We start from the raw sequence: 18,618 nt of genomic DNA, 5'->3' as shown, positions 1-18,618 counted from the left end.
ACCAAGAGAAGAGAAGCGCAGTCGAGGACGGCAGAAAACCAGGTGGGGTGATGCAGTTAGAATATTTGCAGGCGCAAGTTGGAATCTGCTAGCGCCAGACAGGGGTAGTTGGAGATCACAGGGAGAGGCCTTCGTCCTGCAGTGGACATAAATATAGGCTGATGATGATGATGATTGAAAAATTTGTCAGGCCCTCCATCGGCTGCCGCGGTACCTGCTAACAACAGGAAGCCTGATAGAATATTCTGGTAATTATTTATAACGTAAATTTACCAATCTATCATGTTTACACTGCTGTTACGAAAGCTCCAACTTGATAAATTTGCTCATCTTCCGTTGGTGATCTTTTCAAGATCATCCAGTTTACATCATGGCCAGGAATGAGCTTTTAAGAGCTCATCTTAAACTGACATACAACACGCGGGCGCATACTTGGCATGCGCAAGTGAGAAATTATCACAGAAGACGAAACGGCTGAAGACACGTTTTCGCGGGAAGTTGTTATTTAGAGTTGTGAGCGTAATAGTGACATTTTCTTTTAATTTTTCTTTTAGGCTATCCAATGTATAGACGGCACGGAGTGCTTTTGGATAAAATAGTAAGAAAACCTTCAACGTATCAGAACTTTGCAGCCATTATCAATATATGATATCAAGAGACCTTGATAAGAAATATAGGTTAGACGAAGACAAACAAAAAGCGATGAGCAATAGTTGAGAAGGGAAGCACAGTCGAGGACGGCAGAAAACTGGGCGGGGTGATGAAGTTCCTAATTTACAGGTGCAAGTTGGAATAAGCTAGCGGAAGACAGGGGTTATTGGAGATCACAGGTAGAGGCCTTCGTCCTGCAGTGGACAAATAAGCTGATGATGATGATGCCGCCTCTTTCTGATGACGGTAGGCCTCCTCTGCCAAACTTTGGCTCCTGGCTTAGGCGTCGCGTGTTAAATCACTGATGCCCACATGCTCAGACCTGTAAGAATTTGGACGAGAGCTATTGCGAATTGTTTCCATTACATTGCTGCAAGCACGCCTCCACGACTGGTCAGACATTTTCTGGGCCACTCCCCCTTAGCCTGTCCGTTATGTGACGTGAGGAAAACCACTAGAACTCCCATCTGATATGGCGTGCACACAGAGATTATGCAAGATTAGACCGAACATAGGAAGAATAGTTATTTCCGATTCTACGCATTTTCCGCCATCAGCCCTTCGCTACAGGTCAAACGTTTTCGGGCTACAGCCGTTTCACCAGTCCGTCACCTGACGTCACAACACCACGAAAACTCAACACGCCAAAGTGACGTGTGCGCATTAAAGATGTAATACTAGGTCGAAAAAAACCTCTTATTTTAATTTTTTTTGATAGCCGGGACTGCCCTGGCCCCAAAGGAATAGAAGATTGCTGCCTAGTGATCACCTTGGCACTGGCTACTCGGAGCTGCTGGGAAGAACGGTTTTATTTACATATAAAAAATGTGGTCAGCTTCCACCAGTAGTGCAAGGCTGAAGCAAACAGCGGAGCTGGTGATGGACCTAGCTTCTTCCAGGTTTTACTAGGCTTGGCTATGTTTTGGTAGGAAATGCTAAGTGCTGCTAGGCACGGTATTCCGTAATGTATCGCCGCTGACGCGCAGATTTTCGCTTGGCCACACGACGCACTTCAAAATGAGCGGCTTCTGCTTCGGGTGTCCGGATCTTCTTTGGTCGTCCCATGTCAAGGCTACATGTACACGCCACAGAGTCAACGAGAGTTCCACCGCCATCGCGGTAGCTCCGAGCTTTATCTCCCCGGTGATTTCACGGCCAAGCTGCGCCTAAGCACTTGCCAGGGCGTGACTGGTCGAAACCTGCCAAGTCACCGCCATAGGCGCCTGCTGCAATCACGGACACCGCGAGCGTTCGGCGCGAACGCAGGCAAACGGGCAAACGCGGACGGCGTCGGCAGCAGCTCTGCGCGTTTCCTCGTTGGTGCTGCTACGATTTCTCTCTCTCTCGCTCGCATTTTCTCTTTCTCTCTCCCGAGCACAGCTCGCACCGCGCGCATGCTCTGATTCCCCCTCCTTAACGTCCCATGTCAAGGCAACATCTGGATGGTTTGGAGAAGAGGCGAAGCACACGCCATTCGGATACGCGGTTACTAGGCAAAGCGCAGTCACGCCATCGCCACGAGCAGTTTTCGCACTACGAGGCGCAATCAAGCAACTTTAACAGCTCCGCTGTTAAAACTGCTTCGCGGTATGATGTAGTAGAGCCCTTTAGCCACGCATACGACATCGCGCCTGCAACTCTTCTTCGCTGAGGATTCATTTTAGCAGAATTTTTAGGCTTACGTTGCACGCTGCCGCAATTTTCTACCAGCCACCGCATGTTAAGCAAGGGGAAGTGGAGCAATCGCAGCAGCCTGCACCACCCTCCTCATCCGCTTATCTACGTTCACTGCGGTAACTCAGCGCCGCCGAACTCTCCACTTACACATGCTCCTCGCCTCCTGTGAGCCAATGATGTAAGAGAAAAATTCATAGACCTTCAACTACTCTGAAGACGTAACTCAGATAAGCTGTGACTTTGGTGGGTCTGCTATAGTGAATATCGCTATAGTGAATTTATAAATTACCCCTATTGACTATATTGAGCGTCTTCGGCATGTTCGTCAAAGGGCAAGGACAACGGCGCCTTCTTTACGCCCGGCGCGATCGCCAAGTAGTGCATTTGCTGCGCAAGTCCGCCCCATCGTCATAGACTAGCGTATGAGCGAAAGCGTTCATAGCCGCGGCACGCTGTGCGGTGTCATCAGGATTCTGAGGGAAGATGTGGTTAAACGAGCGTTCGTCGCATAGCGACTACCAAGGGAAACTGACGATAACAGCGTGATCTCTACGTCACGAGACAAAGGGGCACTACGGTTGGTGGGACGTGCCGCCGCTAAGTATCGCGACACTTGTGAAAGAGGCATCGGTGGTGGCGAAAGGTATAAGAATCTTCTGCATCCATCATCCGTTTTGACACTGTGCTAAGGCACAACTGGCGGGAAACTGCCAGGCACATGGAGTCAAATCACCATGCCCATGGAGCCAAAGCAAATGCTGACAGTTTTTTTCTACACGCGGGCATGATTCTCGGGAACCTAGCCCTTAACAGCTTGGCTGTAAAACCTGTCAATGAAGACAATGCTATTCTCTTTGAATGAAAACAAAAATGACCCGCTCTAAAGGAGGAGAGCATTTGATTGGACTTCTCCGACAACATTGCGGATCATTGCCCGATGCTTGCATCAGCGGGTACGCAAATCTGACGGCCGGAGATTGGAATAAAAACAGATTGAAATAGTTTTACCTCATAGGGTCTCTACATTAGTTGCGTGGTAGAGATCCATTCAGTGTTTACAAAAATATAAGCCCTTCACATGTTCCGGTTTGCCCCCTAACATGGCACGCTCAGCAAAGGGGGTAAATTAGACAAGGGCGAGTTGTAGGAGTGTGTTAAAACCCAAGCCTGTCAATTTTCATAAAAATTCCTCTGTAAGTGTTCATAACGCTACACGACAATTTTCCGTTACACGTCAAGTTGTACGAAGAATACAACTATTAGTCTTGAGGAATTAGGCACTTTTTTATGGGATGACGTAAAAAGTGTCTTTACGTACAGCCAAACAACTTAAAAATACTCTTTTTGTTACGATGTAGTCGACTGATCAGGCGCATGACTGGAGGTTTCTTGTGGCACCAGGCTCGCTACTGTTATTCCAGTCGCGAAAACATCTATAACACATTTGTACGGCGACCTGACGGATCTCAAGATCCACCAGAATAGTTTTTCCTGTACGTTGCGTTTAGTGGTCGATACGCCAGCAGTACAGGGCCACAAAGGTGTCTCCTATTTCTTATCAAGCGCATCCTTATGGAGGCCAAAAATTCATACTTTTTGTTGCGTTCTCACGATACCGTTCCCATAGAATATACAAGGATTTCTGTATCGTTCTGAATAATTTACGCGAGGATCGCATGGAAAACATGATACATTTGGACATATGCGGGATGCTATAATACGGTGCTAGATTAAAAGATTTGCTCGTTACACTCTAATCAGCAGAGCTCAAATGGTATCCGTGGATTAACCGTCTGAAAATGTGTCTAGGGTCGCAGTATTGCAAAAATATAGCCTCCCACACTACTTTGCTCACTGTGATTAAGCCGTCGCTGGGGGAGTACAATGTAGACCTCAGTTATTGCGTAATTTGTAAGAAACGTTATCTTACATGACGCTGCTTCCGCGTGTCCCGCGTTGCTCTTGACTGCACCGATTTTGAGGGGCTTCTTGCGCTCCGGCACACAGAAGAACCTGCTAAGCGCAGCCAACTCCTGAGGGTCGCCCACGTTGGTACCGGGGCCGTGGGTTTCGATGTAGGTGACTTTTAGCGGGTCTACATTGGCCTGGGCGTACATTCTGCGAAGCAGCTCCTCCTGCTTCCCGCTTGATGGAACGGTGATCCCTGAAATTTGCGTACAGCTCTGTCATGCTACATGTTCTCGGTGCCCCTAAGAACGTGAACATTGCAACCACACAAGCGTCTATTGTAACTTGCAGACTATGCCATCTAAATTAAGTATGAAGTACCTGGAGCCACATCAGTCTAGAAATGTCAATTTTCTTGCATCACTTTGTCCTCACCTGTTCGCGGCTGCGTATGGCGAGCAAGTGCAATGTTCGGAAGTGTGAATATGTCTGCAGAGTGTAGTGCGGAAGATACGATAGCCCGTTTTCCCACAAACAACAACTTACCTGGGTATTTTGGACAAAGCCGCTGTTCAATGTTCGACTTTATCTTCTGTATTCCAAGATCTCGATTTCATGCGGCTTTTCTTTAATTGCAATTATCTTTTCATTTGGGATAAAAAAATCCACCGTTCGATAAACTTGATATATATATATGTGTGTGTGTGTGTGTGTGTGTGTGTGTGTGTGTGTGTGTGTGTGTGTGTGTGTGTGTGTGTGTGTGTGTGTGTGTGTGTGTGTGTGTGTGTGTGTGTGTATTGAGCCGTCGGCGTACGCCAATCGGTTGTGCAACGCACGCTTCATGGGGAGATTGTGGCTTCGCCTCCCACTGGCGGCAAGTTTTAAATTTTCGGACAGTTTCATTTCCCTTATCTTAATTGTTTGCTACAGTGGAAATTTAACCACAGATAATTTCCCCTATAATTTCCTTGGCTTCATTGCGTGTTGGCTGTATACATGGTGATATAAAAAAAAAAAACAACGAGCCACTCGGTTGCCCATCTTTTCTCCTGTATATTTGTATCCACTGCAAGACGAAGGCCTCTCCCTGCGATCTCCAATTAACCCTGTCGTGCGCTAGCGTATTCCAACTTGCGCCTGCAAATTTCCTAACTTCATCATCCCACCTAGTTTTCCGCCATCCTCGACTGCGCTTCCCTTCCCTTCGCATCCATTCTGCAACTCTAATGGTTCGCCGGTTATCCATCCTACGCATCACATGGCCTTCCCAGCTCCATTTTTTTATCTTAATGTGAATTGGAATATCTGCTATCCCCGTTTCCTCTCTAATCCACACCGCTCTCTTCCTGTTTCGTAACGTTAGGCCTAACATTTTTATGTTCCATCGCTCTTTGTGCGGTCCTCAACTTGTTCTTGAGCTTCTTTGTTAACCTCCAAGTTCCGGCCCCATATGTTAGCACCGGTAGAATGCAATGATTGTACACTTTTCCATTCAACGACAGAGGTAAGCTCGCAGTCAGGATTTGGTAACGCAGGCCACTGATATGCACTCCAACCCAGTTTTATTCCTCTGTAAATTTTGTTCTCATGTTCTGGGTCCCCTGTGAGTAATTGACCTAGATATACATACTCCTTTACAGACTCTAGAAGCTCACTGGTGATCCTTTATGCTTGTTCCCTTGCCAGGCTTTGAACATCATATTTGTCTTCAGCATAGTGATCTGAAAATTAATTAAATTGTGGGGTTTTACGTGCCAAAACCAGTTCTGATTATGAGGCACGCCGTAGTGGGGGACTCCGGAAATTTGGACCACCTGGGGTTCTTTAACGTGCACCTAAATCTAAGTACACGGGTGTTTTTGCATTTCGCCCCCATCGAAATGCGGCCACCGTGGCCGGGATTCGATCCCGCGACCTCGTGCTCAGCAGCCCAACACCATAGCCACTGAGCAACCGCGGCGGGTAGCATAGTGATCTGTCTTGTGCATATATAGAGTGTGTTTCAGCGAACACTTTCAAAATTTTATAAAGGTTGCCTGTGACAGATAGCACAATTCTAGTTCATGAGCTGGTCTACTCGAAAAGGCGGACATTACTTGCACAGAAAATGAAAACGCATAATCGACATACTAACAGAAATTCACTAAATAAGTTTTGAACTAATTACCTTATGGCCCATATTGGAATTTACAAATTCTAGCCATAGAGTTCGCAAGGCAGATACACATGGAACTAATCCCCAGGATAGCACCAGTTTCGAGATATTAATTCCCGAACGTTGCGGATAAATGCATTGGCGTTCCAGTTACGTTTGTGCTTCAATGCATAAAATGACGTTCTCTTAAGAAAGTAACTGGAACGCCAATGCATTTCTCCGCAAAGTTTGGGAATTAATATCTCTAAACTGGTGCCATGCTGAGAATTCGTTCCAAGTGGATCCACCTTGCGAACTCTACGGCTAGAAGTTGTAAATTGCAATATAGGTCATAAGGTAATTAGTCAAAAACTTAATTAGTGAATTGTTGTTATTAGGTTGATTATGCGTTTTATTTTGAGTGCAAGTAATGTCCGCCTCGTCGAGTAAACCAGCGCATGCACTAGAATTGTGCTTTCTGCCACAGGCAACAGGCAACCTTTGCAAATTTTGGAAAGTGTTCGCTGAAACACCCTATATATATATATATATATATATATATATATATATATATATATATATATATATATATATATATATATATCAGGCCCCTTGGTTTCCTTGCTGCTCGTTCATATATATATATATATATATATATATGAACGAGCAGCAAGGAAACCAAGGGGCCCGATTGTTGTTATTCATATCATAAGCAGCCAACAAACAATGACACCAAGGACAACGCAGGGGAAATTACTTGTACGTACTATAATTGAATTAAAAAATGATAAATAAATGGAAATGAAAATAGATGAAAAACAACTTGCCGCAGGTGGGGAATTGTCCCACGTCTGCGCATAACGCGTGCGATGTTCTTACCATTGAGCTACCACGGCGCCGTTTTCCCATCCACTTTCCGGAGTAGTTATGTTTTACAACTAGAACTGACCCTGAAAGTGTTAGCCAGTGCCACCACTCACAAACCCAGGTGGCGGATTGGTTATGCGTTGGTTATGCCGCGCCGGGAATTAAGCAAACAAATTAAGCGCAACCTCCCCGAACGGGGAGGTTGCGCTTAATTGCCACGCTTGCCGCCATATAATGCGGAGCATTATATGGCGGCAATATATGCCGCCATATAAGCATTATATGCCGAGCATTATATGCCGAGCATTATATGCCGCCATATAATGCGGAGCATTATATGGCGGCAAGCGTGGGTCGTAATGTATATGCTCGACAATGGAAATATGTGCAGCTCTCTGCTCGTACTCCCCACGCATAAATGAACAAATAACGCATACTACATCAGCCTAACCTCCAGACAGATAATTACCATGCATACCGCATTCCGCACCACGTCGACAGCCATATATTGCTACACTTATCTTGGACAGTTTCCGTTCAGGTATATCGCACTGAATTTTTTTTTTCGAAGCTGTTTGCAAAAGAAAACGCGCTTCCATCGTGCCCCTAAATCTTGTATGTACGGTTTGTTGTGCAATGTTTTACTACATACTGTGTAAAGAAGATACTTGCTCATTAAACTATATTTAGGCTGCGTATCCATGCATAGTCTAGGTTTGCAAGGTGCCTCACACGGGTCGACTAATGAATCATCCAGTTTACTTATCTTTGTCCTGAATTTAGCTTGCCAGGCAAAAAGCAGAAATTTCAAGTCCCTTCAAGGCCAGCTGCAATATATAGTTAAAAGACAAAGAATACTTTCGACGTAGATATTAGACATTGCGCGCTGAAAGAGCTGGTTCTTGTTAGGTCACCAAAGCTCAGCAGTATGTAGCTTAGTCATTCTTTAAAAAGGTGAAGCTGAATTATTTTATGTCCTAGATGTCTCTTTCTTGTCCCTAAAATATTTTAGGTGGCCACATTGAACGACATAGTTCCAGCGTTTAACGTGGGAGATGGCTAATTACTTCTTACGCATAGCCAATACCACTAAAATGCGATAGAATTACACAGATAAAAAATTGGCCACAGATGTTAGACCCGAGTTTGTTATTTGCAATGGTGGTCGGCCCGAAGGCCACGTAAAAAGCGTGGGTTGACCGATGCCGACATAATTGCACTATAAGTGGCCGTCTAACAGACAGTTTCTAGTGCGAGACGGTTTCTAGTACGAAGATAAACGGCAGGCATTTATCTGTGCAAGGTTGTACTATGTAATCCGCGGCGTAGCTGCCGCCATAAGGGTCGCGGATATGGTGATCACTAAACGGGGCAGGAGAAGAAGCAGCTGAGTACCGTGACGTAGACAGGCACTTGAAAGCAGCAGCGGTGGTGTTGGCGCATGCGCTGCATTGCGCTACGCACTCCAGCAGAATTATTCACATGCTCACTGTCTTTGGCCCCTATAGCAGCAAGCCTCACCTTGAACCTTGTAGCCGTCTGCGTTGGATTTCACGTTAACCACCTTGGCGTAGATCCTGCGTGCTTCAGAAGCCCGCTGAAGAAACACAGCTCCTATGGTTTCACTTCGCACATAACCATCCGCTGCGCAAAGAAAAGATGCAATGTTATTTAACGAGGTGTTTAGAAGCGAACGCTTCGTGTATGTTCATGCAACTACTTCCAGTGATCGAAGGCAGTGGAGAGAAAGAAGTAAAAAAAAAAAAAAACTTGCCATAACGTTCTGAGGAAATGCTCACCACTCGAGTAGGCTTCTATCGATTACAAGGAATGGTTGAACCACGTGACATGTGTTGCACACTATCAGGCGTAACGAAAGTGCGTTTCACATCGGCGTGGTTTTCAGCAAAAGTAAAAAAAAAAAAATCCGAGGACAGCTAAGCAGTTATGAGTTGTGAATGCGAAAGCAATAATATCCAATTGAACGCCGCTAAGTGGTCCTTCGAGTTATGATTTCCTGACGTGCAAGAAAGCGCGTTGAGACACTTGGCCAACGCCTCCTAGATATCACAAGGCCGGTGCACTTCGATCCGTGACGTAATGCTACGTTGCGGGACTGCCATAGAATCTGATGGGGACGCTCCCGAGTAAGGAGCGGTGATTTTGACGTCACCAGTTTCGTCACGCCGGTCTTGGCAATGGCGATTTCGGTCCAAGTGGCGTGTTGTCATAAAGTAGAGTATAAAGACCTGCTGTCTAGGAGGCGCTGGTTTAGCCCAGTGGGTAAGGCACTCGGCTTCTTAGCGTGGGGTAACTCCCTACCGCCAACGATTTTCATTTCAAATTCATTGTGTTCTTTATACATTATTTTCTTTATAGCGATTACCGAGGTAATCGTAAATTGCTCAGGAGCTGCAAGCAGCAGCATACTATAGCGTAGCTCGATACGTCCGTTCTTATTACTACGATTACGACGTCAGCCTCCGAACATCCTGAGTAGTAGATTGCCGTATCACCTCGTGTACAACGCAGTATACATCAGCGCATTGAGAACGAGGAAGTCCCTACACACGCACTCGCAGCGTTGAACTAGGCGCATGATTTGCTGCATACTAGTGAGAAAAAGGAAGGTAAAGCTTCACGCTACTCTCAGAAGCCTGCCTATCCCCCACCGTGGGTAGGAGCCACATGCGTGATAGGCTACAACAACAACAACAACAACAACAACAACAACAACAACAACAACAACAACAACAACAACAACAACAACAACAACAACAACAACAACAACAACAACAACAACAACAACAACAAGCCTGCCTAAGGCTCTACATCTACATCTAAGCCTGCCTACAGCTCCCACGCACAGGGCGCTGCTGAAGAAGTCGCAGTGCCTGCTGCGCCCTGAGAAAGGGTGAGCGAGAGAACGCTCTATGTCCCTCTACAAACTGTCTTTGCAGGTGCGGGGACGAGTGTGCGTTTGAGGTTGTGTTCCATTTGTGGCCGGCTTCGAAGCCATTTGACAGCTATGAAGACTGCGTTATGCTAAAATATCGTAACACGTTTACAATGCAGTTCTGCGACTTGATTACATCTCGGGTTGATAAAAAATAGATAAGAGAATTAGGTAATAACTGTATGATTTCATACTTCACTCGCGTGCAACCAACAAAAACACAACCTGACCTATAGGTGAAGGAAAAAAAAAATAAAGCCCAAGTACACATTCTTGTAAGTGGGCAAACTAACAACCGCCGTGCTTCGTAGTAGGCCTTTCAGCCTCCTTTAGGTAGGCACAGGTATCCTGCAGCGTACTTTAATTAGATGCTGCCTTCTTTGCCAGCGTCGTCAGCATCGGACATCATAGTGGCCACCATAATTTTTTGCATGAATACTGTCTTCGTTCCGTCAGAAGTGAAATGGCACTTAACATCACCACTGTTAGCTTCGTTGTCTATCTTGCCGGGGAGGGCGAGTTTCCGAACACACTCTGAAGCCACTGTTGCGCCGAACAGCAAAAGATATGACCCCGGCAGTGAGCCCTGCAAAATCAGCAAACGTCGTTCTGCGGTGGACCAGGCCTCACATTTGTTGAAGGACAATACGCTGGAAGGGCGCCGAGGAGCACCGCCTTCCGCCGCTGTTTATTTAAATTTCATAAAGCAAGCCAGAGAATCCTTGTGCCACACGCTCTGATTTGCTGCACTTGGTATTTCTTTCTCTATGGGCAATCAATTGTTTTGTTTTCTTATACATTAGATAGATAGAGATGAAAAGCTTACCTTTATCGTCGAACGACTTGCTCTTCCCGTCTCGTGACAGCAGGCCAAAGCGGTACAAGGTTAGCGTGGTGAGCGGGTTGAGTATGATACTGCAGCCCCCCACGATGGCAGCCTCGCAGTCACCTGCGCGAAGTGACTGCAGGGCTAGGCTGAATGCTGTCATAGTCGAAGAGGATGCCGAGTCCACCGTAAAGCTTGGTCCTGATTCAGAAACAGAGAGCAGATGTTTTATCAAATCAACAATCAGCCTTCAGTGACTTCTTTGGTTCTTAGCTCACATTCTACGGCACAAATACGAACATCAGCAAAGTACATCTGACCAAAAAGGCTTGAAGTGGTGGAACAAGGGACGTCTTGACAAACGGGAGCCATTGTTTAGACACGGAGACTTGTCGTATAGTCCTATGAAGATTGTTGGAAGACGCGGCGACGCCTTAGCATTTGCTCGTTGATACACCGATTTTTGAAAAGATATAGCTTCGATAAATATCTGCAGATCCCACGCACTGTGAAAATCAATTTACATTAGATTTCATTTATGTTTGTGAATACAAAAGGTTTTTGCTTAGAGACCATTTGCACGCAGAAACTGCAGGACGAAATTGGACAAACTTTCACTAGGGACCACCTCTTTTGACATATTCAATTTCTTAGATTATTTCTGTCGTTCTTAATCATGAGCACGCCACGCATGACGACGAAGCAATGACGACGGTGGAACAACTGCGACAGCCTGAAGACGACTCTATGACGACGAGGCAATGAAAACTATGGAATGAGGAGGATGTCATGAAGACGATGGCGTGAAGATGGGACAATGGAGCAGGAATAACGACCATGGGATGTCGAGAATGAAATGACGAAGTTGGAAGCACAATTCCGTATTGACGGCGAAGGCCCGATGAGAAATGTCTGACAATAATGAGAAAAAAACGGCATTGCAATCACTACGACAGAGTGACGACGATGTAATGATCACGACGGCATGACAGCGACTCTGCGACGATGACGCAATAAGGACAATGAAATGACTGTGACGACCTGACGAAGATGGTGTGACGACAATGGCTAGGAGATGGCGGAATGAGGGTGACAGTATGACAATGCAGTGATGGCGTTAGAAAAAAAGCTGTGGAAGAGTGATGACGACATTGACAGCGAAGGAATGAACGGAACGGCTCAAAGGCGATAAAAAGACGACGACGGCACAGCAACTAAAGCGTGTTGGTGTTGGAGCTCACGTTAGCGCTTACGTGCATCACCTGCCGATGCGGGGCGCCACGATTCGCACTATATCCGGTGTTTGTTTGCAACTATGCCCGACACCGGCCAGTCGTTCAAGACTGAAGCCAGCAGACAGGCGGGATGACAGTGCTACGAGGTCGACGGCATGACGACAAAGGTGCGTACGACACTAGAATGACGACGACTGTGTGTCGGTGACGGTGTGGCAACGACGGCATGATGATAATAGAATGACGAAGCTGGAATGAGACGACGCAATGGCAACGAAGCAATGACGACGACAGCGTTACGACAATGGCGCGGACAGGATGGAATGGTGGTACTGGCATTACTACGGCAGAATGATGACAATGGAATGAGCAAGACGACATTGCAACGCAGGAATTATCACGAGTAGGGGTGTGTAGTAAACATAGGAGTGTCATCCCATGTGGGAGCCATCCGGCAAGCGAGCAGCAGCGAGAAAGTCCAAGTATTAAGCAATGAAAGCTTCGCTTTAAAATTGCTCACAGGCGGAGAGAACGGGTGTTAATATTTAGCTCTGTATTTTTGGTAGGTAGCAGAATATCCATGACCGGAAATGACATGGCATGCAAGAAGAGCGGTTTAGTGTTCTGAAGCAAACTGATTGTAAGAAGGGGTGGCACCTATTAGTATATTTCCCACTTTTCTTCTACGGCTCGGGGAATATACATAGGTCTGGTTACTTCGCTGTTTACTTTGAAACACCTGCGTTACGCAGCTTCATTCCTATAATGATTCATTTCATCCCAGGCTATCGTGCCATTCAGTGAACACTATGTTATTATTACGAGGTCAATGACGCATGTCCTGCCCATAATTTTCTATTCGGTCTCAACGATTAAGCAAGTTGGCCAGTCGGTCACTCGCTTGCTCAGTCGCTCGCTCGCTCGCCTACTCACTCACTCACTCACTCACTCACTCACTCACTCACTCACTCACTCACTCACTCACTCACTCACTCACTCACTCACTCACTCACTCACTCACTCACTCACTCACTCACTCACTCACTCAATCGATTGGCGGATCAATATTTACTTGACTATAACATCGTACTTTACATAAGCCAGGCATCAAATCAACATATAAATGCAGGTTGCACCAGCCCAAGGAAGCAAGTTGCTCTGTGCGTTTTACGGCAGCCCCGTACCGTCAAAGTCGAAGCAGTAGGAAACTCGATTCGAGAACATGTGCAGTGACGCCCCGGTCGAGATGTAGCCGTCGATCGTGCCCGCGTCACTGCCGAACAGCGTCATCGTCTCGGACAACGCGCAGCCGACGAAGACGCCTATCTTTCGTCCTCGCAGCGTCGCCGGATCGTAGCCGGCGTCCACGATGGCTTCGTACGAGCTCTCTAAAAGAAGACGCAGCATGGGGTCCATGAGCTGCACTTGCTTAGGCGGCACTCTGAAGAAGCTCGCGTCGAACCGCGACAAGTCTTTAATGGTGCCCATCCTATTGGGGACTCCGAGGAAACCTGTAAAGATAAGGTTGCGCACATTACAAACGCAAATATTTGTGCTTTACGATATGTTAGATTACGTAATTTATTCTATAGTTATTCACAAAGATATAGACTACTCCGCCGCCTACAAAGAAGACGCTGCACTTGATGCACTCGTACAAATGTGCAAATGCGGAAGTCCCGCAGCATCTTGTGGCGTTTCTTGCCACACGAATCTCCCGTCCAACAGTGTTTGGAAAAGTCATTTTCAGTACATTTTTACTTTTTGAAAATTATAGGGGCATGGCATTCGGACGACTTAAGGGCAAGCATATCTGAGACGTAGGAAACAAATAAATGCAAATTTGCAGAGGTACTGTTGTGCATAAAACGAAGAAAAGCTTTAACCATGATATGTGTTGTGGCCTCTGCAATTTTTGAAATTGGAGCTTGATAGGCAATCTTGGAGAGCTCTAGCTCGATATATCTCTAGCTCCATAAACTGATAAAATAAATCTGACACCAACTTGTTGAATGCATTTTGTCCTTGCGGTATTTTAAACAAATGAGACTACTAGGCTACCATAGAAGGGCCAAGTACACTAAGACTGGGTTGGAGTGATGCACATTTGATATGCCTCGAGCCTATGAACAGATGTACATGTTAGTTTCTAGCAAAGCAGGGTTTATCACATGCTTTCACCAGTACATTCTAACTATGCCAATCCAAATTAAGTGGGCTGTAAGTTGTACTGAAGTATCCAACAGGAGAGCCTGTTTGAATACATCGTCATCTTATAAAATAAGTATGATGATTCTTGTTTAGTGTTATTGTAATTGATACAGTTCCAGAAAAGTTGGACAGCATTCTCTTTTTTTGTCACTAGCCCACAAGTTCACGAAAGTTATAGTTCAGTAGAAGCTTACTAGAGGGATGAACCGCGCAGTAAATTCCACTATCATCAACGAACCACATTGCCGTTGCATAATGATCCGCGTTCGCAGCATTACCACGTGTTTAAATAAAAAACTAACAAAAGTGATACCAGCGCGCAACCTATAGCGAAGGAACCGTAAAGAATTTAAAACGATTGGACTTTTTTGCCTTAAATTTCAGCGGGGCGCAACATCTTTAGGTATGCCTAACGGTTAACATTACATGCCTGGAAGCCCCAGGTAAATTTTTCTATATGACAATAAAAAAATTTAAATTATGAGGTTTTACGTGCCAAAACCACGATCAGATTATGACGCACGCCACAGTGGGCGACTCCGGAAATTTGAACCACCTGGGATTCTTTAACGTGCACCTAAATCTAAGTACACGGGTGTTTTCGCTTTTCACCCCCATCGAAATGCGGCCGCCGTGGCCGGGATTCGATCCCGCGACCTCATGCTCAGCAGCCCAACACCATAACCACTGAGCAACCACGGCGGGTCCATATGACAATCAGCAATTCACATTTTATATTAGAATGCAGTGGTATATGAATTAATCAATTAATCACTCAATCAAGCAATTTGAGTGATTCAGAAATATTGCAAGATTGAGAATCAAGCAATTTTACACCAGTTTGGAGACATGCGCCATCAAACTCGCCGTAAAAGTGCATTGTTGTTACAGTTACTTTTTTCCAAAATGCTGTTTTATACATTGAAGCACAAATGTAACTGGTACGCCATGTTTTTCGTCCCATACTTTGGGAAATAATACCTTGAAACTGGTGTCATCCTGGAACTTCATTTCAAGTGGGTGCATCTTGCAAACTCACCGGCTACAATTTGTAAGTTGCAAAATGGCTCGTAAAGTAATTAACTAAGAAGTTAATTAGTGAATTTTTGTTAATTAGTTGAATATGTGTTTTGATTTCTCGTACTACTAATGTCCGCCTCATTCGTTAACCCAGCTCAATGATAATAATTATGCTACCTGGCACAGGCGATTTCTAAACATTCCCTAAAGCTTAATTTTGAACACCCTGAATATCTATGTGTTCCCCATACGCCCACCATGGCTCTAATTGACGCCAGCTAACACTCAAACGCTAGATTTAGTAAACATAAATTCCCAAGTTAGTGGATGTATTTATGACGTCACCGTAGCACATTTGGTAGTGCAACGTGCGCGTGATGTGGAAGCGTTGGGTTCGACGCCTGACGGCGCCAAGTTATCTTTTCGTGCCCTTGCATTTGCTTTTTCGTTATTATTATGACTAGCTACATTAGCCACTTTCTGCGTTTACACAAAATTTCAACTCTGTGAATCTGAATTATCACTGTAGTAAAATTATTTGATTACTATTCTAATACAGCGCCAAAAGATGCCAAGCAGATTTAAAACATTTTTACTGAGCTCATTGTTCACTACCACTCTTTCAAGTTAATGTGGTTTTCTTCAAGCTGGTCCGGACGTACAATAGAAATAAATTCAGAGCTGCATTGGACAAAAAATACATGCAAAGAGGAACTGAAGCCGTCCATCAAAAACACGACAAAATTTGAGCTGTGCCGTAAGCTTACGGTGTGCCGAAAAACCTCTGCAGATCCTCTCGCGAAGACCCCCTGGAAAAATACGAGTGCACTAAAGCTCAAATGACCTTCCCTGAAATTTCTTCAGTGCCCAGTAAAATATTAGCTAAGGAGGGAGTGCACGCTGAGCTGCGATTCTCACCTTATCTACCCGCAAGGAGAAGTTTTTGGCAGAGGCTACCAGAAGGCTCACATTCGTGCCCACCATGTTGAAATAGTAGAGGACAGCGAAAAAAAAGCGAAGGCTGAGGTATTTCTTCAGCATGCAAACAGACCAACAAAAATGTCCTGCAATCACGCAATTCCCACCAAAGTGAACTGGGAGTGTTTCTTTTGCACGAAGTTGTGTAGCAACTTGAATCTGACACTTGCACGAAGTTGTGTAGCAACTTGAATCTGACACTTGCACGAAGTTGTGTAGCAACTTCGTGCAAGTGTTTTTGACAAATCCTTGTCTTCAAGTACCGTCCCCGAGTCCTAGAGGTTAGCTGAAGTCCTGCCTCTGCATAAATCAGGCAATAAACAACTTCTGTCCAAGTATAGACCTATATCGCTTACCTCCAATTCCGGGAAGCTGCCGGAGCATATCATTCATAAGCATATCACTGAGTATCTTGAATCTAACGACTTTCTGTACAACACAAAATGCGGATTTCGTCGTGGTTTCAGCCCAATAACACAACTGGTAGAATTTTCACATGACATTGCTAGCAATTTAAACACCGACAATCAAATAGATGGGTTATTTATAGATTTTTCCAAGACTTTCGACACCTTTATACACAGCAAGCTTCTAAGTAAACTAAACGTAATTTTAAATAATCCTCAATTGATCGACTGGATAGCTAGCTTTCTCAACTCGCGCTCTCAATTCGTTTCATTTAATTCCCACTCGTCCTCAGCAATAAAAGTAACATCTGCTGTTCCGCAAGGCTCCGTTGTGGGACCCCTGCTATTTTTGATTTTTATAAATGACCTTCCCAGCAATATTAGGTCCAAAGTCAGTCTCTATGCCGACGACTGCGTGCTATACCAGGCAATAACTTCTTTTAATGATCACACTTTACTTCAGGATTCTTTCAGGCAGTTTTGCTAATGGTGCTCGGATTGGCCGATGCGCATAAACTTTCAAAAACAGTAGTATTGTCATTTACAAACAGCCAATCTCCATCACAGCATGTGTACGCTTTCAACAACATAACAGTTCCCCAGGCGCAGACGTACAAATACATTGGCGTTATGTTCACACACAACTTGCAGTGGTCACGTCATATAGATTATGTTACCTTTAAAGCCCTAAATAATTAGGTAATTTAAGACAAACGTCATTAAATCTCCAAAATGCACTAAATTACTAATGTACAAAACACTCATTCGCCCTATATTAGAGTACGCTTCATGCGTATGGCATCCATATAATGTGTGCCACATGAATAAAATTGAATCTGTCCAAAGGAAGGCTGTTCGTTTCATTCACCACCACTATGACCGTGATTTTTCACCCTCATCTGCAATGACCGCTTTGAAGTTACCTCTTTTGTGTACCAGTCGTGATAATGATTCTTTGAAACCGTTAAATTCATTTGTTCACTCGTCTTGCCGACTGTCTAATAACTACATCGTGTATGCTACTTCTCTTCCGACTAGACGTGGCCACAACCTCAACCTAAAGCCCTTTTTTGCGCGCACTAACGTATTCAAACACGGTTTTTTCCCGAGAGTTATTGAATGCTGGAATGATTTACCCGGCTGTGTTCGTGAAATGGCGACATCTGATTTTGTAGAAGCATTGGTATGATGTTACTGTTCTAAGTCTTTCATTTATGTAGTACATGTACCCCACTCCTGAAATAGCCCTGCATAGGGCTGCAGTATTTAAAAATAAATAAATGAATAAGTGAATAAATAAATAAATAAATAAATAAATAAATAAATAAATAAATAAATAAATAAATAAATAAATAAATAAATAAATAAATAAATAAATAAATAAATAAATAAATAAATAAATAAATAAAAGAGCACCATGCTCTGTGTGAATTCAATGCAGATGTTGAAGGGAGTGAACCCATGAAGCCTGCGTGGTGACCCACGGGATCTACTCCAGGTGCCTCGTTTGGAAGGAATAAATAGTGGTATTTTTGGGCTTGTCTCATTTTGCCACGCCTTGCTATAATACGTACGATGAATACGTTTTACTTTAATAGGCGAGTAACAAAAACTGCTTTGCAAGCACATTCCACAACGATTCTTTTCGCTTGATGGCGCGCTTTTGTTCTGATCTGTCGGTCCGAGTGGCCGTACTCCGGCGTACACCGGGGCGACCGCGAGCGAGCCGGTCATGGTGTACGAAAGAA

At 44.8% G+C, this 18,618-nt stretch overlaps 1 protein-coding gene across 1 annotated transcript in view; it reads right to left on the bottom strand.

Annotated features, from left to right (window-relative positions):
• LOC119454362 (fatty acid synthase) overlaps nucleotides 1-18,618 on the bottom strand; it is a 52,181-nt gene that overhangs the window by 16,220 nt on the left and 17,343 nt on the right. Inside the window, exons 3-6 of the mRNA XM_037716314.1 lie at nucleotides 13,439-13,765; nucleotides 11,020-11,220; nucleotides 8,759-8,881; nucleotides 4,259-4,492 (exon numbers count right to left, since the gene is read on the bottom strand). Of these exons, the coding sequence (XP_037572242.1) occupies nucleotides 4,259-4,492; nucleotides 8,759-8,881; nucleotides 11,020-11,220; nucleotides 13,439-13,765 (885 nt within the window). The remainder of the gene's footprint in view (nucleotides 1-4,258; nucleotides 4,493-8,758; nucleotides 8,882-11,019; nucleotides 11,221-13,438; nucleotides 13,766-18,618) is intronic.

This window comes from Dermacentor silvarum, chromosome 5 (assembly GCF_013339745.2).
Source record: "Dermacentor silvarum isolate Dsil-2018 chromosome 5, BIME_Dsil_1.4, whole genome shotgun sequence".
Taxonomy (NCBI): Eukaryota; Metazoa; Arthropoda; class Arachnida; order Ixodida; family Ixodidae; genus Dermacentor; species Dermacentor silvarum.
The sequence above is the reverse complement of the archived record's forward strand: the minus strand, read 5'-3'. Positions and strand labels throughout refer to the sequence as shown.